This window comes from Lissotriton helveticus, chromosome 8, assembly GCF_964261635.1.
Source record: "Lissotriton helveticus chromosome 8, aLisHel1.1, whole genome shotgun sequence".
In the NCBI taxonomy this organism is placed as follows: domain Eukaryota; kingdom Metazoa; phylum Chordata; class Amphibia; order Caudata; family Salamandridae; genus Lissotriton; species Lissotriton helveticus.
Window position 1 is genome coordinate 608,988,056 of NC_136069.1, and position 19,637 is coordinate 609,007,692.

The 19,637-nt window shown below is 49.6% G+C and overlaps 1 protein-coding gene across 18 annotated transcripts in view; it reads left to right on the forward strand.

Annotated features, from left to right (window-relative positions):
* LMO7 (LIM domain 7) overlaps positions 1-19,637 on the forward strand; it is a 516,155-nt gene that overhangs the window by 466,826 nt on the left and 29,692 nt on the right. For all 18 annotated transcript variants that reach the window (XM_078657448.1, XM_078657449.1, XM_078657451.1 and 15 more), the window contains 2 exons: positions 108-167; positions 766-818. In XM_078657448.1, coding sequence (XP_078513574.1) covers positions 108-167; positions 766-818 — 113 coding nt within the window. The remainder of the gene's footprint in view (positions 1-107; positions 168-765; positions 819-19,637) is intronic.

The following is a 19,637-nucleotide window of genomic DNA, read 5'->3' on the forward strand; positions in this document are numbered from 1 at the left end:
GTATTCAAAAGAATTTTCCCTGTCGTTGCTTTAATGCTTGAGTCTGTGCATTGTTTACTTAGATGTTTACTTCCATTTAAATCTACATACCCTTGTTTATGTGATAGGCCTGAACCTTACGGAGTAGCTGCTAACCGTGAGGAGGTGGACTACATTGCATCAAATAGGTCAGTGTTTTGTTAACTATACCTCTGAGGTATTTTCTCCTTTAATGTGTTTGTATCATAATTGGAACCATGTTTGAATACTTTGAGTTTTCTCATTATACCTGTCTTCTCGCTGAAATTTTGCAGATTTTTCGTTTTTTTTTATCCATCAGAGACTGTATTTTTGATCTATGTTAGGCTCGGATGGATTGTTTTCCTATTGGTTCTAAGACGTCCAGATATAATCCAGGGACCAGTTTGTGATGAGTGGGAAGTCGAGCATTCAGTGACCCAGCCATGGGGCAGTGACACTAACCTGACACTGCGGCAGAAACTGATAGCCCACAACACCTTGTAGCTCATCTGTAGATCCTATGAATTATGAAGGGACGATACACCTGGGCTGTTTTAACCATTGAGTGACGTTGGTTGCTGTGCAACGAATCCTGCACGTATCGAGTTTCAGAGGGATGGGGGGGGGGGGAAGCCTAGTGGATCTCAGATTCCAGAAAAAGGCCCCCGGATTCCTTCAAAGGTGGTTGGGTGAGCTGTGATCTGTTTGTAAACTGACAGAGCTAGATATCGCTGCAAGCCAACGGGGTCTGTCTGTGTGTTGCAGGAGTTCACTGAAGTCCTCTCCAGAGTCTGATGCCCCCTCCGCCTACCGAAATGGTAAGTGCCAATTATACTACTGCAAGAGATACTACTTTGATTGTTTGGGAATTAACAGTTTGCAGAATGTGTACAACTGCAGGTGATACTTATTTGGGAATGAACAGTTTTCATAATGTTTTCAGCCTAGCCCTTTGACCTTCTCTTCTCGAATCAAAGTATTGTTGAAGTTATGTAGGCTTTCCCTCCAAAAACGCCAGTGTCCGTTGCTTGGTCTTGTTGCTACCCATCACTAATGCTTGCTACCTTAGGCCCTTTGGAGACTGCAAATATGTGTTTTTTAATGTAACTGTTCATTAGGACTACTGCTGAGCTTCTGGTTCTACATAGCTGTAGACCTGCTTTCTTTTAGTACAGTTGAAAATAGTAGTGCATCCGTAACACAAAACTTTCTGATTGATAATCCTAAAGTAGGAGAGAGTAGAGACGGCGGCTCAGGCTATGCAGCATTTCCCATGCATTTTCATGAATGCTATTCCCGGATTTTAGCAGGAGAAGGTGTTTGTGGCCAGGGTATGCTGGGTCACAGCAGGCCGTAAGGGTTTCTGCAGCGTGCTGCTGGAATCCCAACCCTGGGTAGAATAAAGCATGGAATAGAAAGAATCGCCTCTTGTAATGATTGGGATTGAGGCCCTGGCAGGTCTTCTCTCCCAGCGTACAGGTGCTTTACCCGGTGTGCTATCCCAGCATACAGGTGCTTTACCCGGTGTGCTATCCCAGCATACAGGTGCTTTACTGGGTGTGCTCTTCCAACATACAGGCGCTTTACTGGGTATGCTCTCTCAGCATACAAGCGATTTACCGGGTGTGCTCTCCCAGCACACAGGCGCTTTACTGGGTGTGCTTTACCAGCATACAGGTGCTTTACAGGGTGTGCTGTCCCAGCATACAGGTGTTTACTGGGTGTGTTCTCCCAGCGTACAGGTGCTTTACCAGGTGTGCTCTTACAGCATACAAGTGCTTTACCGGGTGTGCTCTCCCAGCATACAGGTGCTTTACCGGGTGTGCTCTCCCAGCATACAGGTGTTTACTGGGTGTGCTCTCCCAGGGTACAGGTGCTTTACAGGGTGTGCTCTCCCAGGGTACAGGTGCTTTACCAGGTGTGCTCTCCCAGCGTACAGGTGCTTTACCAGGTGTGCTCTCCCAGCATACAGGGGCTTTACAGTGTGCTGTCCCAGCTTACAGGTGTTTTTCCGGTTGTGCTCTTCCAGCATACAAGTGCTTTACCAGGTGTGTTCTCCCAGCGTACAGGTGCTTTACCTGTTGTGTGCTTCCAGCATACAAGTGCTTTACCAGGTGTGCTCTGTTAGGAGAGAAGGATGTTGGATATTTGCACACATAACCTCCATTAGGGACTAAGAGATTCAACTGTCTCTTTCTCTAAAGTAGCCCAAAGGGGGAAGAGGGGAGGGAGTGAGTGGAAGAACTGTTCAGGATCACATGTGTTTTACATGTTTTATCTCTGTAACTTCAAAAGTGTTGACATTTCACCCTCAATTGGATTTGCAGACTCATAGATACAAAATAAAACGTATTATATTGATACATCCAGAAACTAAATTGGTACCCCTTCTTAAATTGTAATGTCCATAAAAAACTGTACATGACAGCTGCCGCATGTGTTCGGCTAGTCAAATAAAAACAAGTATTTACAATGCAATGGTTTCGCCTTTGGAAAAGTTAGTTATTGGCATTGTAAATGACAACATTTGTATTTGTGTTGGTTTTGAAAACAGATAAATAAATGGCATTGTCATTTACATTGCCATTTGCTTAATCTCTGCAGTCACTCTGCACTCCCTAGAACTCCCTACTCACTCTGCACTCTCTAGCACTCTCTAGCACTCCCTAGCACTCCCTACTCACTCTGCACTCTCTAGCACTCCCTACTCACTCTGCACTCCCTAGCGCTCCCTACTCACTCTGCACTCCCTACTCACTCTGCACTCCCTACTCACTCTGCACTCCCTACTCACTCTGCACTCCCTACTCACTCTGCACTCCCTACTCACTCTGCACTCCCTACTCACTCTGCACTCCCTACTCACTCTGCACTCCCTACTCACTCTGCACTCCCTACTCACTCTGCACTCCCTACTCACTCTGCACTCCCTACTCACTCTGCACTCCCTACTCACTCTGCACTCCCTACTCACTCTGCACTCCCTACTCACTCTGCACTCCCTACTCACTCTGCACTCCCTACGCACTCTGCACTCCCTATGCACTCTGCACTCCCTATGCACTCTGCACTCCCTATGCACTCTGCACCCCTATGGACTCTGCACCCCTATGCACTCTGCACCCCTATGCACTCTGCACCCCTATGCACTCTGCACCCCTATGCACTCTGCACCCCTATGCACTCTGCACCCCTATGCACTCTGCACCCCTATGCACTCTGCACCCCTATGCACTCTGCACCCCTATGCACTCTGCACCCCTATGCACTCTGCACCCCTATGCACTCTGCACCCCTATGCACTCTGCACCCCCTATGCACTCTGCACCCCCTATGCACTCTGCACCCCCTATGCACTCTGCACCCCCTATGCACTCTGCACCCCCTATGCACTCTGCACCCCCTATGCACTCTGCACCCCCTATGCACTCTGCACCCCCTATGCACTCTGCACCCCCTATGCACTCTGCACCCCCTATGCACTCTGCACCCCCTATGCACTCTGCACCCCCTATGCACTCTGCACCCCCTATGCACTCTGCACCCCTATGCACTCTGCACTCCCTATGCACTCTGCACTCCCTATGCACTCCCTATGCACTCTGCTCTCCCTATGCACCCCCTAATGCACTCTGCACCCCTAATGCACTCTGCACCCCTAATGCACTCTGCACCCCTAATGCACTCTGCACCCCCTAATGCACTTTGCACCCCTATGCACTCTGCACCCCTATGCACTCTGCACCCCCTATGCACTCTGCACCCCCTATGCACCCTGCACCCCCTATGCACCCTGCACCCCCTATGCACTCTGCACCCCCTATGCACTCTGCACCCCCTATGCACTCTGCACCCCCTATGCACTCTGCACTCCCTATGCACTCCCTATGCACTCTGCACTCCCTATGCACTCCCTATGCACTCTGCACTCCCTATGCACTCTGCACTCCCTATGCACTCTGCACTTTCTATGCACCCCCTAATGCACTCTGCACCCCTAATGCACTCTGCACCCCTAATGCACTCTGCACCCCTAATGCACTCTGCACCCCATATGCACTCTGCACCCCATATGCACTCTGCACCCCTAATGCACTCTGCACCCCTAATGCACTCTGCACCCCTATGCACTCTGCACCCCTATGCACTCTGCACCCCTAATGCACTCTGCACCCCTATGCACTCTGCACCCCTATGCACTCTGCACCCCCTATGCACTCTGCACCCCCTATGCACTCTGCACCCCCTATGCACTCTGCACCCCCTATGCACTCTGCACCCCCTATGCACTCTGCACCCCCTATGCACTCTGCACCCCCTATGCACTCTGCACCCCCTATGCACTCTGCACCCCCTATGCACTCTGCACCCCCTATGCACTCTGCACCCCCTCTGCACTCTGCACCCCCTCTGCACTCTGCACCCCCTCTGCACTCTGCACCCCCTCTGCACTCTGCACCCCCTCTGCACCCTGCACTCCCTCTGCACCCTGCACTCCCTCTGCACCCTGCACTCCCTCTGCACCCTGCACTCCCTCTGCACCCTGCACTCCCTCTGCACCCTGCACTCCCTCTGCACCCTGCACTCCCTCTGCACCCTGCACTCTGCACTCTAGCACAGTCTTGTACATAGCACTGAAGCCAGTTATGAGGACCTCTGGGAGCAGCGTGTGGTGTTTCATTCTTGTAAGCAGTGCTGAAGCCGGTGAGGGGACCTCTAGCTAGGAGCAGCGTGTGGTGTAGCAGTTTTGTACATAGCGCTGGAACCGGTGAAGCGGGCCTCTAGGAGCAGTGTGTGGTGTTTCATTCTTGTACATAGCGCTTTAGTCAGTTATGGGGACCTCTAGGAGCAGCGTGTGGTGTTGTCGTCTTGTACATAGCTCTGAAGCCAGTTATGGGGACCTCTAGGAGCAGCATGTGGTGTTGCAGTCTTGTGCACAGCGCCAAAGCCAGTTATTGGGGTCTCTAGGAGCAGCGTGTGGTGTTGCCGTCCTGTACATAGTGCTTAAGCCAGTTATGGGGACCTCTAGGAGCAGCGTGTGGTGTTTCATTCTTGTACACAGCGCTGAAGCAGGTGAGGGGACCTCTAGGCGCAGAGTGTGGTGTTTCATTCTTGCACATAGCACTGAAGCCAGTTATGGGGACCTCTAGGAGCAGCGTGTGGTGTTTCATTCTTGTACATAGCGCTGCAGCCGGTTAAGGAGGCCTATAGGAGCAGCGTGTGGAGTTTAATTCTTGTACACAGCGCTGGAGCCCGTGAAGGGGGCCTCTATGAGCAGTGTGTGGTGTTTCAGTTGTGAGTGCCACCTCTTATTTTATGTCATTTCTTCAACTATTCTGTTTGTATCCTGTAACTTTGTAAATCTCCTCTAGTAACATACTTGGCTATATTGTAAAGCGCTCTGACATGGGTAAAGTCCGCGCTATATAAAATTGGATAAATAAATAATACACAGCGCTGGAGCCGTGAGGGGACCTCTAGGAGAAGCGTGTGGTGTTGCAGTCCTGTGCATAGCGCTGGTGATGGGACCTCCAGGAGCAGCTTGTTGTGTAGCAGACTTGTACACTCAAAGCCAACGTTGGGTAAAAGGGACCTCTAGGAGCAGTGTCCGGTGTTACTGCTGCGATCGGGACATATATTCGCAGAGCGTTGTACTGCTGCCTCGCACACTTCTCTTGTGCTGGTGTGTGACCTCTAGTCATTACTGATGCAACTGCACCAAAGCGCCTAACTATTGGGCAATAAACATAACATTAAGAGAGTATAGTGAAATCCGGTTAACATGTTTGTATGGCCATCCACTGCTTTTTATAAGACGTCTGACGAAAGCTCCAAAATTCATTTTCAACAAAGAATCGGAGCATTATTTCTGGCGAGAGACTCCAAATTTTTTAAAGCTAAAAATGTTTTAATTTTAGACATCTCCTGCCTGAAATTGTCTCAGCTTCAGTGGAAGCCCCGGGGAAAAATGCATTCCTCTAATTATTTTTTCGAAATCCCCGAATTTCTCGCTCTGAAATGTCGGCATACATAGACTTATTGGGGTGATATGCGAAAACATGAAAGGGGGGTCTACCTTCTTGTTTCCAGAGTATTGTATTTTTGAATGTGGGCTGGAGTGTCGAGATTAAGATGTGCATAACATGTAATAGTTATGGTGCAGCAAAAAACGACTGTATTAATTTACCAAATTCTGTAGCTGTTACATTTCAATCGTATGATAGTGCCACGCTCTGAAGCATATGCTGGCATAAATGCGCTACGCACACCATCAATCAAGCGCGGCTATTCTCCAGTGAGGCGTTGAAGCGCTTTAAGCTGGGCAGCACGCTGCTCTGAAATCCAGACGGGCACACGGAGGGGGGACGGGCACACGGAGAGCGGGAGGGGGGACGGGCACACGGAGAGCGGGAGGGGGGACGGGCACATGGAGAGCGGGAGGGGGGACGGGCACACGGAGAGCGGGAGGGGGGACGGGCACACAGAGAGCGGGAGGGGGGACGGCGGGAGGGGGGACACGGAGGAAGGCAGGACAGCAGCAAGCACTCACCAGAGGTCGGGGCAAATGACAAAATGAAAGGCGGCCAAAAAAACACCCACAGCCGCATGACGTTGTCAGAAGGGGCAGGATGAGAAAAACATCCCAGGAACGCCCACGAGTCGCCTCGCGGGATGACGGACGCCTCTGTTTGCCAATGGCTAGCGTCCATTTATGGAGCTAGCCAATGGGAAACAGAGGCTGTCCGAACATCCATACTGTAACTCAAAAGATTTCGCCCTGTGCGGGGCACTGCGTGCCTTCGCCAGGTCGAAACCTAAAAACCTCTATCCCAATTGATTTTCAGTATACATTGTGAATACTTTCCGATTCACATTCTCTGCATTATTCCGCCATCTAATGGTTGGGCCCAGAAAAAATTATATGCTTTCCTGACCCAACCACTAACATGGCGGAATAATGCACAGAATGTCAATTCAAGTAAAAAATATTTCTTTTCAGAACATAGGTCTTTAAAGCAAAGAAGACAATAAACCATTTTTTAAAATACAACCAAGTGACTAATACATACAACAATGCAATTAATGTCAATTAAAAGAAACACCACTCATTCATTACCTTCAAATGCCTTACAAATATCCTATGAATTTAAAGCCTCATGTCAATCCCGAATGTCTTCAATCTACAAAACTACTCCTACAGGTAAGTAATAATTTCATTTTCCTGTCAGACTAATAGAAGTGCGCACACACCTACAGAACGCTGTTGGGCCCTTCGACGTGCACTTGGTTTTATGGATTCTCGTCTGTGGAAGCTCGGCCACAGTTCATGGCAGTTGATTTTCCCACACTGCGCCATTCATGCAAAGATTATTCGTGAATTTTATCTTTCCCCAAATTCAGGCCACATTGCTTCCTTATCTTCCTGTGGACTGTTAAAAATTCATACTTGGCAACATTAAGAAGCTTATGCATTAGTATATATGCATTCGTATATAAGCTTGCACAACTTTACATTCCTCCTGCCTTGCAGTTCATGCTGTGCTGTCCTTATAGAAGCCCCTCTGCTCATTATAAACCTGCAAAGCCTGCAGTGATGCATCTCCACAGCAGTGATCAATACCAGCAGTGAGCCAACCAACTTCTGTGTCAGCCCCATCTAAAGCTTGCTGGATAACTATGGAATACTGATACTCTCCCCCTACCCTCTCAGGGTGTCTCAGCGAAATTGTTAGAAAATTAGAAAAAAAACAGTCTGTAGCAGTGAACGCACTGTTAAGTGATATTTAGAAAGGAGTGAGGGTTTTGTCATAAATGTCTGCTGTACTTTACAGCGCCCACTTATGCTTTTGTATTTATCCCCCCATCGTGCTGACATTCTCCCCGCTGTCACATGGGAGAAAGCCGAATGCTATTAACAGTAGCAGATTCTGCGGAGCCTTTACAATTGAGACCATCTCCTGGAGGCAATAGTTCTTGGGATCAGTGCTTAATTTGCCCATTGTTGAAAATAAGGGTGACACTACCAATCAGAATATAAGATCCTTAAGTATTGCCCGGCGGTGTCGCCTCTTGAACCCACAAAGAAGTTAAACTATTGAAGAGGCAGGCGCTGGAGACTGGAAGGCAGGAAACAAGGTTTTTATTCTCTCCGGAGGAGAACACAACGAAACGGACAGAAGGTATCGTTCTGAGGTGCTCTAACTGCATCCCTGAGGCCTGGCCTCTTATACACAAGTTTATCTCTTTATTGCATGTAACACATTCTCGTAGATACTTTGATGTACGGAAAGACATCCTCAGAATCCCCCTTCCCAGCCCGTTCCCACGCAAGGTTACAGTGGAAGTCCCTGCCCCGTTCACAACAGGTGATGATCATCGCGCAGCTGGATATTCCGCCGATTCACGGAGTGTGTGGGGTTCGATCGGATCTCGTAGGGCGGGGGGGCTTTGATCAACCCGGGGATCCCTTGCTGGGGGGAAACTTTCTATTGTACGGGGAGGGGCAAGGATTGGTATCGGCAGAGCTGGGTGTCGGCCTGGGAACGGGGAAGACAAACGGGCACACGGGAAAAGGGGTTTGCATCAAAGGGCCGGGGATCATAAATGGGAAGAAGGGAGGTGTTGCGCTGGGAACAGGACGAGGGCCTGGGGCAGAGCAGCGCCGAAGAGGGGTTTTATGATTCGCGGCAGGTGCAGGCAGGGGGGTTGTCAGCGAAGCTAGGAGGGAGAGAGAGGCGCGCTGGCTCTCGGCGAGAGCAGGGAAGCCATGGTGCCCAAAATGGCGGCTGTTTTACGCGCACAAAAGGTTTAAGGAGAGCAAGAGGGCGCCGATAATGTTGACGGTTTCAGCCCAACTTTCAACAGTCCCCCCTTTTCAACATATCTAGCCACCTTGCTTTACTCAATGTCAATTTTCATCAAATTCCTAACTTCGGTATCATACAATGCTCTCATATGTTCGCTTCCAATGTCCACAGTTTTGGGAAAAATACAACTCGCACATAAAGAACACATAGGTGGCAGACATTGAATTCCTAAGCATAGGCCACATATTACAACTACGGGAATCAGGATAATGGTGAGCAGTCTCCAGCCCCAGCTTTTGACGGTGTCCCAGAACCAACCACCAAGCGACCATTCTTCTTGCTCTTGGTGAACTTCCGAAGAGAGTCTGTGAAGATGTTCGATGGCTTTGTACACTGAGGGTGAGTTGTCCGGTATGTATGTACAACAGCTGGACCCAATAATGCGGCATGCTCCTCCACGGTCCGCCAGAACCACATCTAGAACGAGGCGGTTCTGAAGAGCCACCAAACGGACCTCTTGGAGCTCGGCAGTGTTGTTGGCAAAGATGCCCGCTGTGATGTTCATGGTTGTCTCGACTGCCTGAGTCAAATGTCGGATGGCACGGCTGTTTGCCATCGGGCCCCAAAGGGGGACGAGTCCTTTCATAGCATCGAGGAACTGCGCCCCTGTTGAGTCGGCTTGCTCAACGTCTTTGGCTCGTTTTTGCCTGTGGTGATTCGCTGGGGCCACATAAGTTGGAGGAAGGACGAAGGAGATGTAGCAAGTGCCCCCCCAGCCTTTGGGGAGCCAGGTGTAGGCCTTCGTGCCGCAGATGAAATACATGTTTGGGGATGACACAAAGGAAGGTGGATCCGTGGAATCCAGAGTGCTGGTAAAGCGGCAAGCGCTGCGACCCACCAGCTGTGTCCCAAGTCCTTCTACACACATGTGGCCTGTGACGTTGATGACCGACAGGGCCACAGTCAGAGTGGCAGCCGTTCGTTTCCGCAGATAGGAGAAGGTGGGTCTGGTTGGATTGTTGAACACCTGCATTTCGATTCGTTCTTTAGCCGGGATGTCCATTTGGATCGAGTCGCTGGGGGTCAGCGGGCAGAAGTGTGTCTTTGTCCTGTTTCGTCCGGCCCCATGAGAAGAATCTGCTGCAGTTCTGCTGGAGGTGGCATTGCCCGTATAGCTCTCTTGCAGGAGGATCAGCCAGGCAAGGCAGGAGCCGTGGACAGAGAAGGGTGAAGGGATGAATGGTATTGAATGTCCAGTGGCATGGGGTAGCAACCCACAGATCCAGCAGTTGGTGGTGTTGGTGGCAAGATTGTGCTGGTGAAGTAGCTGCACGAAAGAGTTGTTCCAAAACTCCTTTCGCCTCTCTCTTAGTTGAGGAGAGAGCGAAATTAGATAATGTTCCTTCATGGTGGTAGGCTGAGCAGTGGTTAGGAATGTTTCGTGAGCAGGTGCGTGTTCTTCCATAATCCAGAGCGTAGTCATGAGGAGAAAACAGAGGAGGATTACGATGAAGAGTGCAATTGTCTTTGAGCTATGGAGTCTGTCTGTTCTCGGATTTCTGTAGTGGGTATTTCCTGCTGTCTCCGTCGGCTTCTTATTTGGCGCTTCCATCATCTTCTTATCTGGCGCTTCCATCATCTTCGTCTTCAAGGTGCTCGGTAGTGGGCAGGACCACAGACTTAGTTTTAGCTTCTCTCCAGGTAACCCTTGGTAGTTTGGGTCACCGTTCTGAGATCCTTTAACCTAGTCCGTGGCCTACTTAGCCGAAGCTCCCTCCTTTCGACGCAGGAAATACCCTTCTCGAGATGGCACAGTGGGGTCAGGATGTTTTGAAAGTTCAAGTGTCTCAGTATCAGGGTAGCAGTTCAACGATGGTCGGTCCTGGTTCAGGAGCTCTTCTTGGGTGTTGACGGTGTCTGTCGTGGCCAGGGCTGGAGAGACCTTTTTGCAGTGATGAGCGTGCAGCCAGTGTTTCTTCCCCTCCACTCGAAGTGCGGTCCGAGTGGTGATCAGCACTTGCCAGGGGCCCGTCCACCGGGGTTCCAAACTCTTTGATCGCTGAAAATTTCGGATCAGCACGAAGTCCCCCGGCTGGATGGCGTGACCCGGACCCCTGGAAGCATCGGGGATGGCCTGCTGCACCTGCTGATGAAGGACAGACAAAGTTTCAGTCAATTTGTACAGATAATCAGACATTAGGACGTCCGGAACGTCATGAATGGAAGTTGGTTTCGGGGCAGACCAGACGCTCATGGGTCGACCGAAGACAACTTCATAAGGGGTTAAGTGATGTCGGGTGGGGGTAGAGCGCATCGATAGCAATGCCAATGGGAGGGCGTCTGGCCATTTCAGGCCCGTCGTAGCCACTATTTTGGCCAGTTTAAGCTTTAGTGTGGCATTGTGTCGTTCGACAAGCCCAGCAGATTGAGGGTGGAAGACTGTGTGGAATTTCTGTTTAATACCCAGCCCATTTAGGATGAGCTGGATAACTTTGGCTACAAAGTGGGGGCCATTATCACTCCATAAAACACGACAGAGGCCATAACGGGGGAAAAACTCCTTTAACAGAACCTTTGCAGTGGCCATAGCGGTGTTGTCACGGGTTGGATATGCTTCCACCCACTTGCTAAATGCGCACACCACGACGAGTACATATTTCAGGCCTTGGCATCTGTCTAGCTGGATGTAGTCCATCTGCAGGACTTCAAATGGGTGGTTTGGGACCCCAAATCCCCCCCGGGGTACTACAGTTCCTTTCCCGGGGTTGTGTTGCAGGCATATTAAGCATTGTTGGACCAGGCGTTTGGCGGAATCTGGGATCTTGTCATTGTGCCAAACCCTGGAGACAAGTTCGATCATGGGGGCTGATCCTATGTGGGCAGGGGAGTGTGCCATGGTTAATATGGGAATCAAGTACGAATCAGGTAGCAACCATCTGTTCGTGTCTTTTGTCCGCCAGCAGCCTTCATCGTCTTTCAATCCCACCCGTGTCCATTCAGTCAATTCGGGTTGTGTGCTAGCCGTTTGTATGTCTCTAATTGTGTCCTTGGCGTCAGTCCAGTTTTCTGCTTGTGACCTGGTCACGTACATATGTGTTGTCGTTCTATTTTCAGCTGTCGTTCGGGCGGTGATGTCGGCTAGTGCATTTCCCTGTCCAATAATGTCTGTCACTTTCTTGTGTGCCTGGCATTTGATAACGGCAAGTTTGTTGGGGAGGAGGACAGCTTCGATTAAGGCGGAGACTAAATCCCCGTGCAAAATGGGTGTGCCGTGTGAGGTCAAGTATCCTCTCTCCCTCCAGAGGAGCCCAAAATGGTGAACCACCCCGAAGGCATACTGGCTGTCGGTGTAAATGTTCGCTGTGGTTCCTGTTGCCAGGATGCAGGCTCGCGTCAAAGCAATCAGTTCCGCTGCCTGGGCAGATCGCTGGGTGATGCGGGCTGTTTCTACTACAGTTCGAGCCGTGGTGACTGCATAGGCAGCGGAAGTGGTACCATCGGAGAGTTTGATGCAAGAACCGTCCACCCACAACTCCCCGTCGGGGTCAGGGAAAGCTATGTCTCTGAGATCGACCCTACTCCTGGTCTGTTCGTCCGTAAGAGTCACGCAGTCATGTACGGGGTGCACATTGGGATCGTTCTCTGGCAAGGGTAACAGAGTTGCTGGGTTCAGTGTGGTGCATCTTTTCAGGGTGATATGGGGGGCAAGCAAGGTCAGTTCGTATCCAGTCAGTCGTGCACTCGTCAGATGTTGCGTCTTGGTTTGGTTCAGGAGGGTGTCGACTGCATGGGGTACCAGTACCGTGAGGGAATTCGAGAGTACAATCCCCTCACTCTGTCGGATAGAGACTGCAGCAGCAGCTACAGCTCGAAGGCAGGCAGGCAAGGCTCTGGCGACAGGGTCAAGAGTGGCAGAGAAGTAAGCGCACGGTCGTTGCTTAGGGCCGATGGCCTGGGTCAGGACAGATAAAGCGCACCCCTCCCTTTCGTGAGTGTAAAGGGAGAAGGGCTTTTTGTAATCAGGGGTACCCAGGACAGGGGCTGAGCAAAGGGCATCTCGCAGTTCTGTGAAGGAAGTTTGACACTCAGGAGTCCAAGGGAGTGGGAAAGGGACGTCTTTGTTTAGCAGAGAAAGCAGTGGTTTTACAACGAGGCTGAAGTTTGGTAACCATTGTCGGCAGAAGGAGGTGAGGCCTAATAGGGAGCGAACCTGCTTCTGGGTCTTAGGGACAGGGGTATCTAGAACGGTTTGGATTCGATCAGGGGTGAGTTTTCTCCCATCTTTGGACAAAAGGTGGCCTAGGTAAGTGACCTGGGGTAGGCAGAATTGCAACTTCTTCTTGGAGACCTTGTGGCCATTTTCCGTAAGGAAGTGCAAGAGTTGAATGGTGGCGGTAACCGCTAGAGGGGTGGTGTCGGCTGCCAAAAGGATGTCATCGACATATTGTACCAACACCACTCCGTCGGGTAACTGGACTTGGTCTAGTTGTCTTTTGAGGGCCTGGCTGTAGATGCTAGGGCTTTCCGTGTAGCCTTGAGGCGCTCGGCAAAACCTATATGAGCGGGCTTTTAGGGTAAAGCCGAAGAGATATCGGCTGTCTGGGTGGATGGGGATGGAGAAGAATGCGTTCTTGAGGTCGATGACGGAAAAGGTGGTGGCAGTGGATGGAATCAAGGTCAGGATGGTGGTGATGTCTGAGACCACAGGGTACTGGGGTACCACCACTTTGTTGATCTCTCGGAGGTCGATGATGAAACGGTATGCTTTCTCATCTCCCTCTCCCTGCTTCTTGATAATGGGCAAGATAGGGCTGTTGCAAACGTTGCTAACCACTTCCTCTACCACTCCTGCGTCTATCAGAGACTGGATAATCATTACCAATGCCTTCTCGCCCTCTGGCGATATCCGATATTGTGGGAGTTTTGGGAGTGTTGCGTCTGGTCGGACAGTAATGTGCACTGGGTCAATTAACATACGCCCTACGTCCGAATCCGCTTTGGCCCACAGATACGGAGGTAGAGTGTCAAGCAGGGACGCGTCAACGTCGGTGATGGAAAACATGTGTCGGGGGGAGCAATGTCTAAGCAGAACGGGGTTGTCGTAAAGAAACACTCGAACTCCATCTTGAGAACACCTGATCGTCGCTCGGAAGTGTTTCAGTAAGTCAAGTCCCATAATGGCGTCAGGGCTATTGGAGGAAAGCAAGAACGTGGTGTCGGTGGTGTTTTCTACGTCAAAGAGAATCGGGGCAGACAAAGGGTTGGTGGAGGGCGTTCCATCGAAACCTGTCGATGTTATGAGTGAGCCAGACAAGGGTGCCCTTGGAATCAGTCGTTTAGATAACGCACTACGTGTTGCGCCAGTGTCTACCAGAAATGGAGACTTGGTACCCAGGACCTTAGCAGTGACATAAGGGCCCTGCTGGTCAACATAGAGCTCGACTGGATCCCTCCCTCGCCCTTGGCTGTCCTATGCGAAGGTGTGAGTGTCGTCATAGTCAGATTGTTGATATTGGTTCTGCCTGGGTCGATCGAACGTATTTGGTCTGCTTGATCTGTCATTAGTCGCGTCATTTGGGGGCCCTCGTTGTTGTCCCTTAGGTCTCGGTCCGTTTGCTACATCCCTGGGGTCTTTGTTTCTGATCATTTCCAGAAGAACCGGGCACTGGGATTTCCAATGGCCAGTCCCTTTGCAGAAAGCGCACTGGTCTTCTCTAAGGTCTGTGCGTCCACTGTAGGAAGTCAGAGTGCGGTCCTGGGGAAATGTAGTCTTAGGGACGTTTGTCTGGTAGTTTCCCCGGTATTGGTCTCGTCCTATAGTCACCCCTTGCAGTTTGGCAATCATCACCCTCTCTTTTAAGTCCTTCTTCTTTTTCTCTGTCGCCCTATCGTTTTCATTTTTCTGATGCTCATAATATTGGGCCATTTGGAGAATCGCTGTAGGTTTGGAGGCTGCCCAACTACTCTCGCTGGCCTGTAGTTTCTGGGAGATTTCCGATGATAGGCCCTTAACATAATTCTGGACAAACAGATGGTGTCCGGTTGCAGTGGTCATGTCCTGGCCGCTGTAATCGGAGAACACCGTTTCAAACCGGGAGAAGTATTCCGATACATCCTCCTGGGGTTTTTGGCGACAGGCTGTTACTATCGTCCAGTCCACTTTCTTTTCTGGGATTAGGGTTTTTAATTTCTCTACGATTTTATCTGGGAGGTCTAGAATGGATTTCAACGGCTTTTGTCCTGGTCCCCGTTGTTTGTCCAGGTCATCGAGTTGTGACCAGGTATGTCCAAACAGCTCAAGGTGGTCGACTTTCCGGATTTGCTTCCACACATCAGCTGGTAGACATAACCCGAAGAACAAGTCGATGTCAGCCAGGGTCATAATCGTTGAGCCCAGGGCTGTACCCAATTCAGTATAGAAGGCAGTGGGGTTTTTACGTAGGTCGGGTAGAGATTTCCGGAATGTCAGTATCTCTTGCCGGTCCCATGGCTGGTAGACCCAGTTGTACACTACCCTTCCCTTCGCATCTTGGTTGTTTGCATCATCGTGAGTCCCTGTACCCCGAGGAGGAACCCAGTAAGGGGCAGCCTCACGTATCGGCATCATGGTGTTAGATTGCTCGGTTGGTGGTTCGGTCACTACGGAGGCTGCGGATTTAGCTCCCGGCTTTCGTTCAGTGAGGTGGCGGAAAACCTCAAGCGTACGCGTAAGGAGGTCCGACACATCGACACTCGCCCTCATCCCCGATATCAACCTTCCGGTACAGAGTCCTTAGGCTCTCGGGACCTTTGTCTCGATATCGGTCCTCGTATGCATTCAAGACATGATAACACAGTCGTACGGTAAAATGTCGTCTGTGACTCCCTGTATACGAGCTGAACATATCTGTGATGTACTCTTCATCATCCTTTCTTTCTACCAGTGTCCTTGCTATTTTGTCGATCCCCGCTCGCTCATCTTTGTCTAGTCTGTTTGTTCTTGCAGGGCCAGCCCCTCGAGTCTCATGGTCGTCTAACGTTGTTGTTGATGCGGGTTTTAATACAAGGGGTTCGGCTGGCACAGAGGCCATTGGGGCCGACGCTGTGGCGGTACCTTCGTTTGTACCTGGGGGTGGCGCGTGCTGCGCCAAGGGTTGAGAAGGGGCATATGGAGGGGGCATGTAGATGATAGGAGGACCTAACAGCAGGTCCTCATTGGCTCGTTGTTTCGAGGGTAAATCAGGGTAGAGCATGGAGGGGGTTCTAACCGGACACTGGCTTGGCGTTTCCATTTCTAGTTTCTGTTTAGCTTTCTCTCTTTCCTTTATCTCTTTTTCTAAGTTCTGGGCAGCTAGGTGGGCTGCTTTTCGCAGCTCTTTTTCCAGCCTACTCTCAGTTTTCTTTTTACGTTGTTCAGTTTCTTTTCGCCACATGCCGAAACTGTCAAGCATAGTGGGTGTTGTCTTGTTTTTACCCAGGGCAGTTTCTAGCATTTTTATTTTATCATCATCGAAGGATCCTATCAGGGGCCATTGACTTTCTTGACCCTTTTTTGTATATTTATGCCATAGTTTACTATAGGCTATAGCGGTCAATCCATGCTTCATGAACATGTCCTTATTAGGGGTGCCTTCCAGTGGGGCTGGATGGTCCATCTCTAATAGGCGGTCCGGGCTAAACAGGCTACTAATCAGTGGGGAGAAGACAGACATGACGGCTCGTAACGAGGGACTAAAAAGTCAGCACTGCCTATCTTATCACTAGGTGCAAAGACTGGACAGAATATTTCTATTCTACGTTGTTTGCAGGCAGTGAATACCTCATGGATCAAAATAACAAAAGACCAATAAATAACAATGGGGAGAATGAGTAGGTCCGCAAAGATCTGCGTTACCTACCCTTTTCACTATCTGCAAAAAGGGTGGTCTCTTCCCTGTTTGCAGACAGGGAATCTCCAGGAAACAATAGTTTTGCGAACAGTTCAGTTTCAAGTGATTATTGAGTGGGGGAGAAAAAATAAGCACGGCTGCTGCCCTACCTATCCTCCACTGCTTGCAAAGAGAGAGCCCGTTGTTTCTCCGTTTGCAGACAGTGAATCTCCAAATAAATAAAAAGAGCAATACTAGTATTTTTAAACAAACAAGCAATCAAGCAATCATTTCGCAACTTGTCGTGGTTACACGACCTTACCCGGACCGCATGGACAGTTTCCTGTCTTCCGAATCCAGCGCCCGATCGTCCTCTCTTCTCCGTTATCCTCGCGGCACTCCTGATGGTTCCCAGTCAGGACCGTAGATCACTCGAGAGAGGTCTGTTCGGAACCAGTGAAGTTCGGATGATCGGCTGTCAGACGAGGGTCTATCGGACAGACGCGTTCCCGATCGTTGCAGTCGTTCACTTTGTCGTCAGGACCTCTCCCACTGGATCCATGGGTCGCTGATGGGCCCCACGCTTGGGACGCCAATTGTTGAAAATAAGGGTGACACTACCAATCAGAATATAAGATCCTTAAGTATTGCCCGGCGGTGTCGCCTCTTGAACCCACAAAGAAGTTAAACTATTGAAGAGGCAGGCGCTGGAGACTGGAAGGCAGGAAACAAGGTTTTTATTCTCTCCGGAGGAGAACACAACGAAACGGACAGAAGGTATCGTTCTGAGGTGCTCTAACTGCATCCCTGAGGCCTGGCCTCTTATACACAAGTTTATCTCTTTATTGCATGTAACACATTCTCGTAGATACTTTGATGTACGGAAAGACATCCTCAGAATCCCCCTTCCCAGCCCGTTCCCACGCAAGGTTACAGTGGAAGTCCCTGCCCCGTTCACAACAGGTGATGATCATCGCGCAGCTGGATATTCCGCCGATTCACGGAGTGTGTGGGGTTCGATCGGATCTCGTAGGGCGGGGGGGCTTTGATCAACCCGGGGATCCCTTGCTGGGGGGAAACTTTCTATTGTACGGGGAGGGGCAAGGATTGGTATCGGCAGAGCTGGGTGTCGGCCTGGGAACGGGGAAGACAAACGGGCACACGGGAAAAGGGGTTTGCATCAAAGGGCCGGGGATCATAAATGGGAAGAAGGGAGGTGTTGCGCTGGGAACAGGACGAGGGCCTGGGGCAGAGCAGCGCCGAAGAGGGGTTTTATGATTCGCGGCAGGTGCAGGCAGGGGGGTTGTCAGCGAAGCTAGGAGGGAGAGAGAGGCGCGCTGGCTCTCGGCGAGAGCAGGGAAGCCATGGTGCCCAAAATGGCGGCTGTTTTACGCGCACAAAAGGTTTAAGGAGAGCAAGAGGGCGCCGATAATGTTGACGGTTTCAGCCCAACTTTCAACACCCCCAAAAATGTTTGGAACCCAGAGTTTTTCTCAGGAGGCTGACATTGAACGCTGGGATTTCCAAAAGCCAACACTGCCTAATATTGATTCAGTCTCCTCCCTCTTTCTTCCACCACCACACTAGATTTTCATTTCCATTTCACTAGTCTGTTAAGTGTTTTATGACATATTGGCCACTCCTCGCTTTTCAGCCAACATGTTGCACAGTAGGGCTTAAATGTTTTGCCTCAATACTTTCTTTATTGGTTCAAAGCCCCACAATGCAAAGTGGTGTTGACTAAAATGCCAGAACTGGCCATGGAGCCACTTCTGAGGTTTGTTTTCAAATGGTATAAAGTCATCTAGTGCAGTGGTTCTTAACCTTTTGACTTTTGTAGACCCCCGCTTGATTATCATTGGGAACACGGGGACCCCCAATGAATCATTTTTAGAAATGGGGACTACCACTGAATCATTATTAGAATCGGGTACCCCAAGGAATTATTTCTTGACATTGGCGATCCCAGGTAAGCATTTTCAATAATTTGAACCACAAAACAATACATAATAAATACTGAAACAAGAGTTCCTCAAACACATATACAAATGCTGAAATATTTCATTTAATTAACAAACAAATATAAAAAAATCTAACTTTGAGTGGGAAGGTTGGATCTTTTCTAAATTCAGTTGAGTCACCCATCACCCATACTATATTCTGTTTCATGCATATACACTGCTCCCATGAATCAGACTGAGGATCTGCCTTAATTTTTAGCTTCCAATTTCAAATTATATCACATTTACAGAATGTTTTAACATTTTCATTGGTACATTTTACTTCTTTATTTATATACATTTTATTATTCTGTTAATAATATTTAATTTTCAATGCAGTCATGGGCCCCCTGAGTAGGCTTTGCGGATCCCAAGTGGTTGTTGTACCACAGGTTAAGAACCACTGATCTAGTCTATTTAAATAATCTAATTGGACATAAAACCAAAAGTAAACTCTGCTCACATATTTTGTGAGGGTTAACTCTTTCATTCAGATCATGCATTAAAATGAGCATTGGTAATATTAATTTTTTGTCTATTGCATATTGGAATGTTTTATACCAAGGTTTACAAGAAAGGATGATGAGCAGTAGCAGCACAGTTTTTCCTAATGCAAAGAACTGGCAAAAGAAGTGGCAGGAGGAATATTAGACTATTCTCTCACACATACTGAACAGCAAAAGAACCAGAAGGGTTTCACCGTAAAAAGGGAGGGAAAGGTTTCAAAGGACTTTTGTATACTGTCCGAACCATTCATAAATATACAATAAGCACATCACATCTGGAAGACAGAGCAGTGCTGGATTTAGGGCGGTGCGACCAGTGCAGCCACCCTTGAGCACAAAGCTAGAGGAGGCACCTTTTGGGTAGCAGACTAAGACGAGATAAGAACAGGTGTACATCAACAGCGCAAGTTTTGCTCCCTTACCGAATTGGCACAGGGTGGTAGTAGCAACGCAAGCTTCCCACTCTCACAGAGGTCC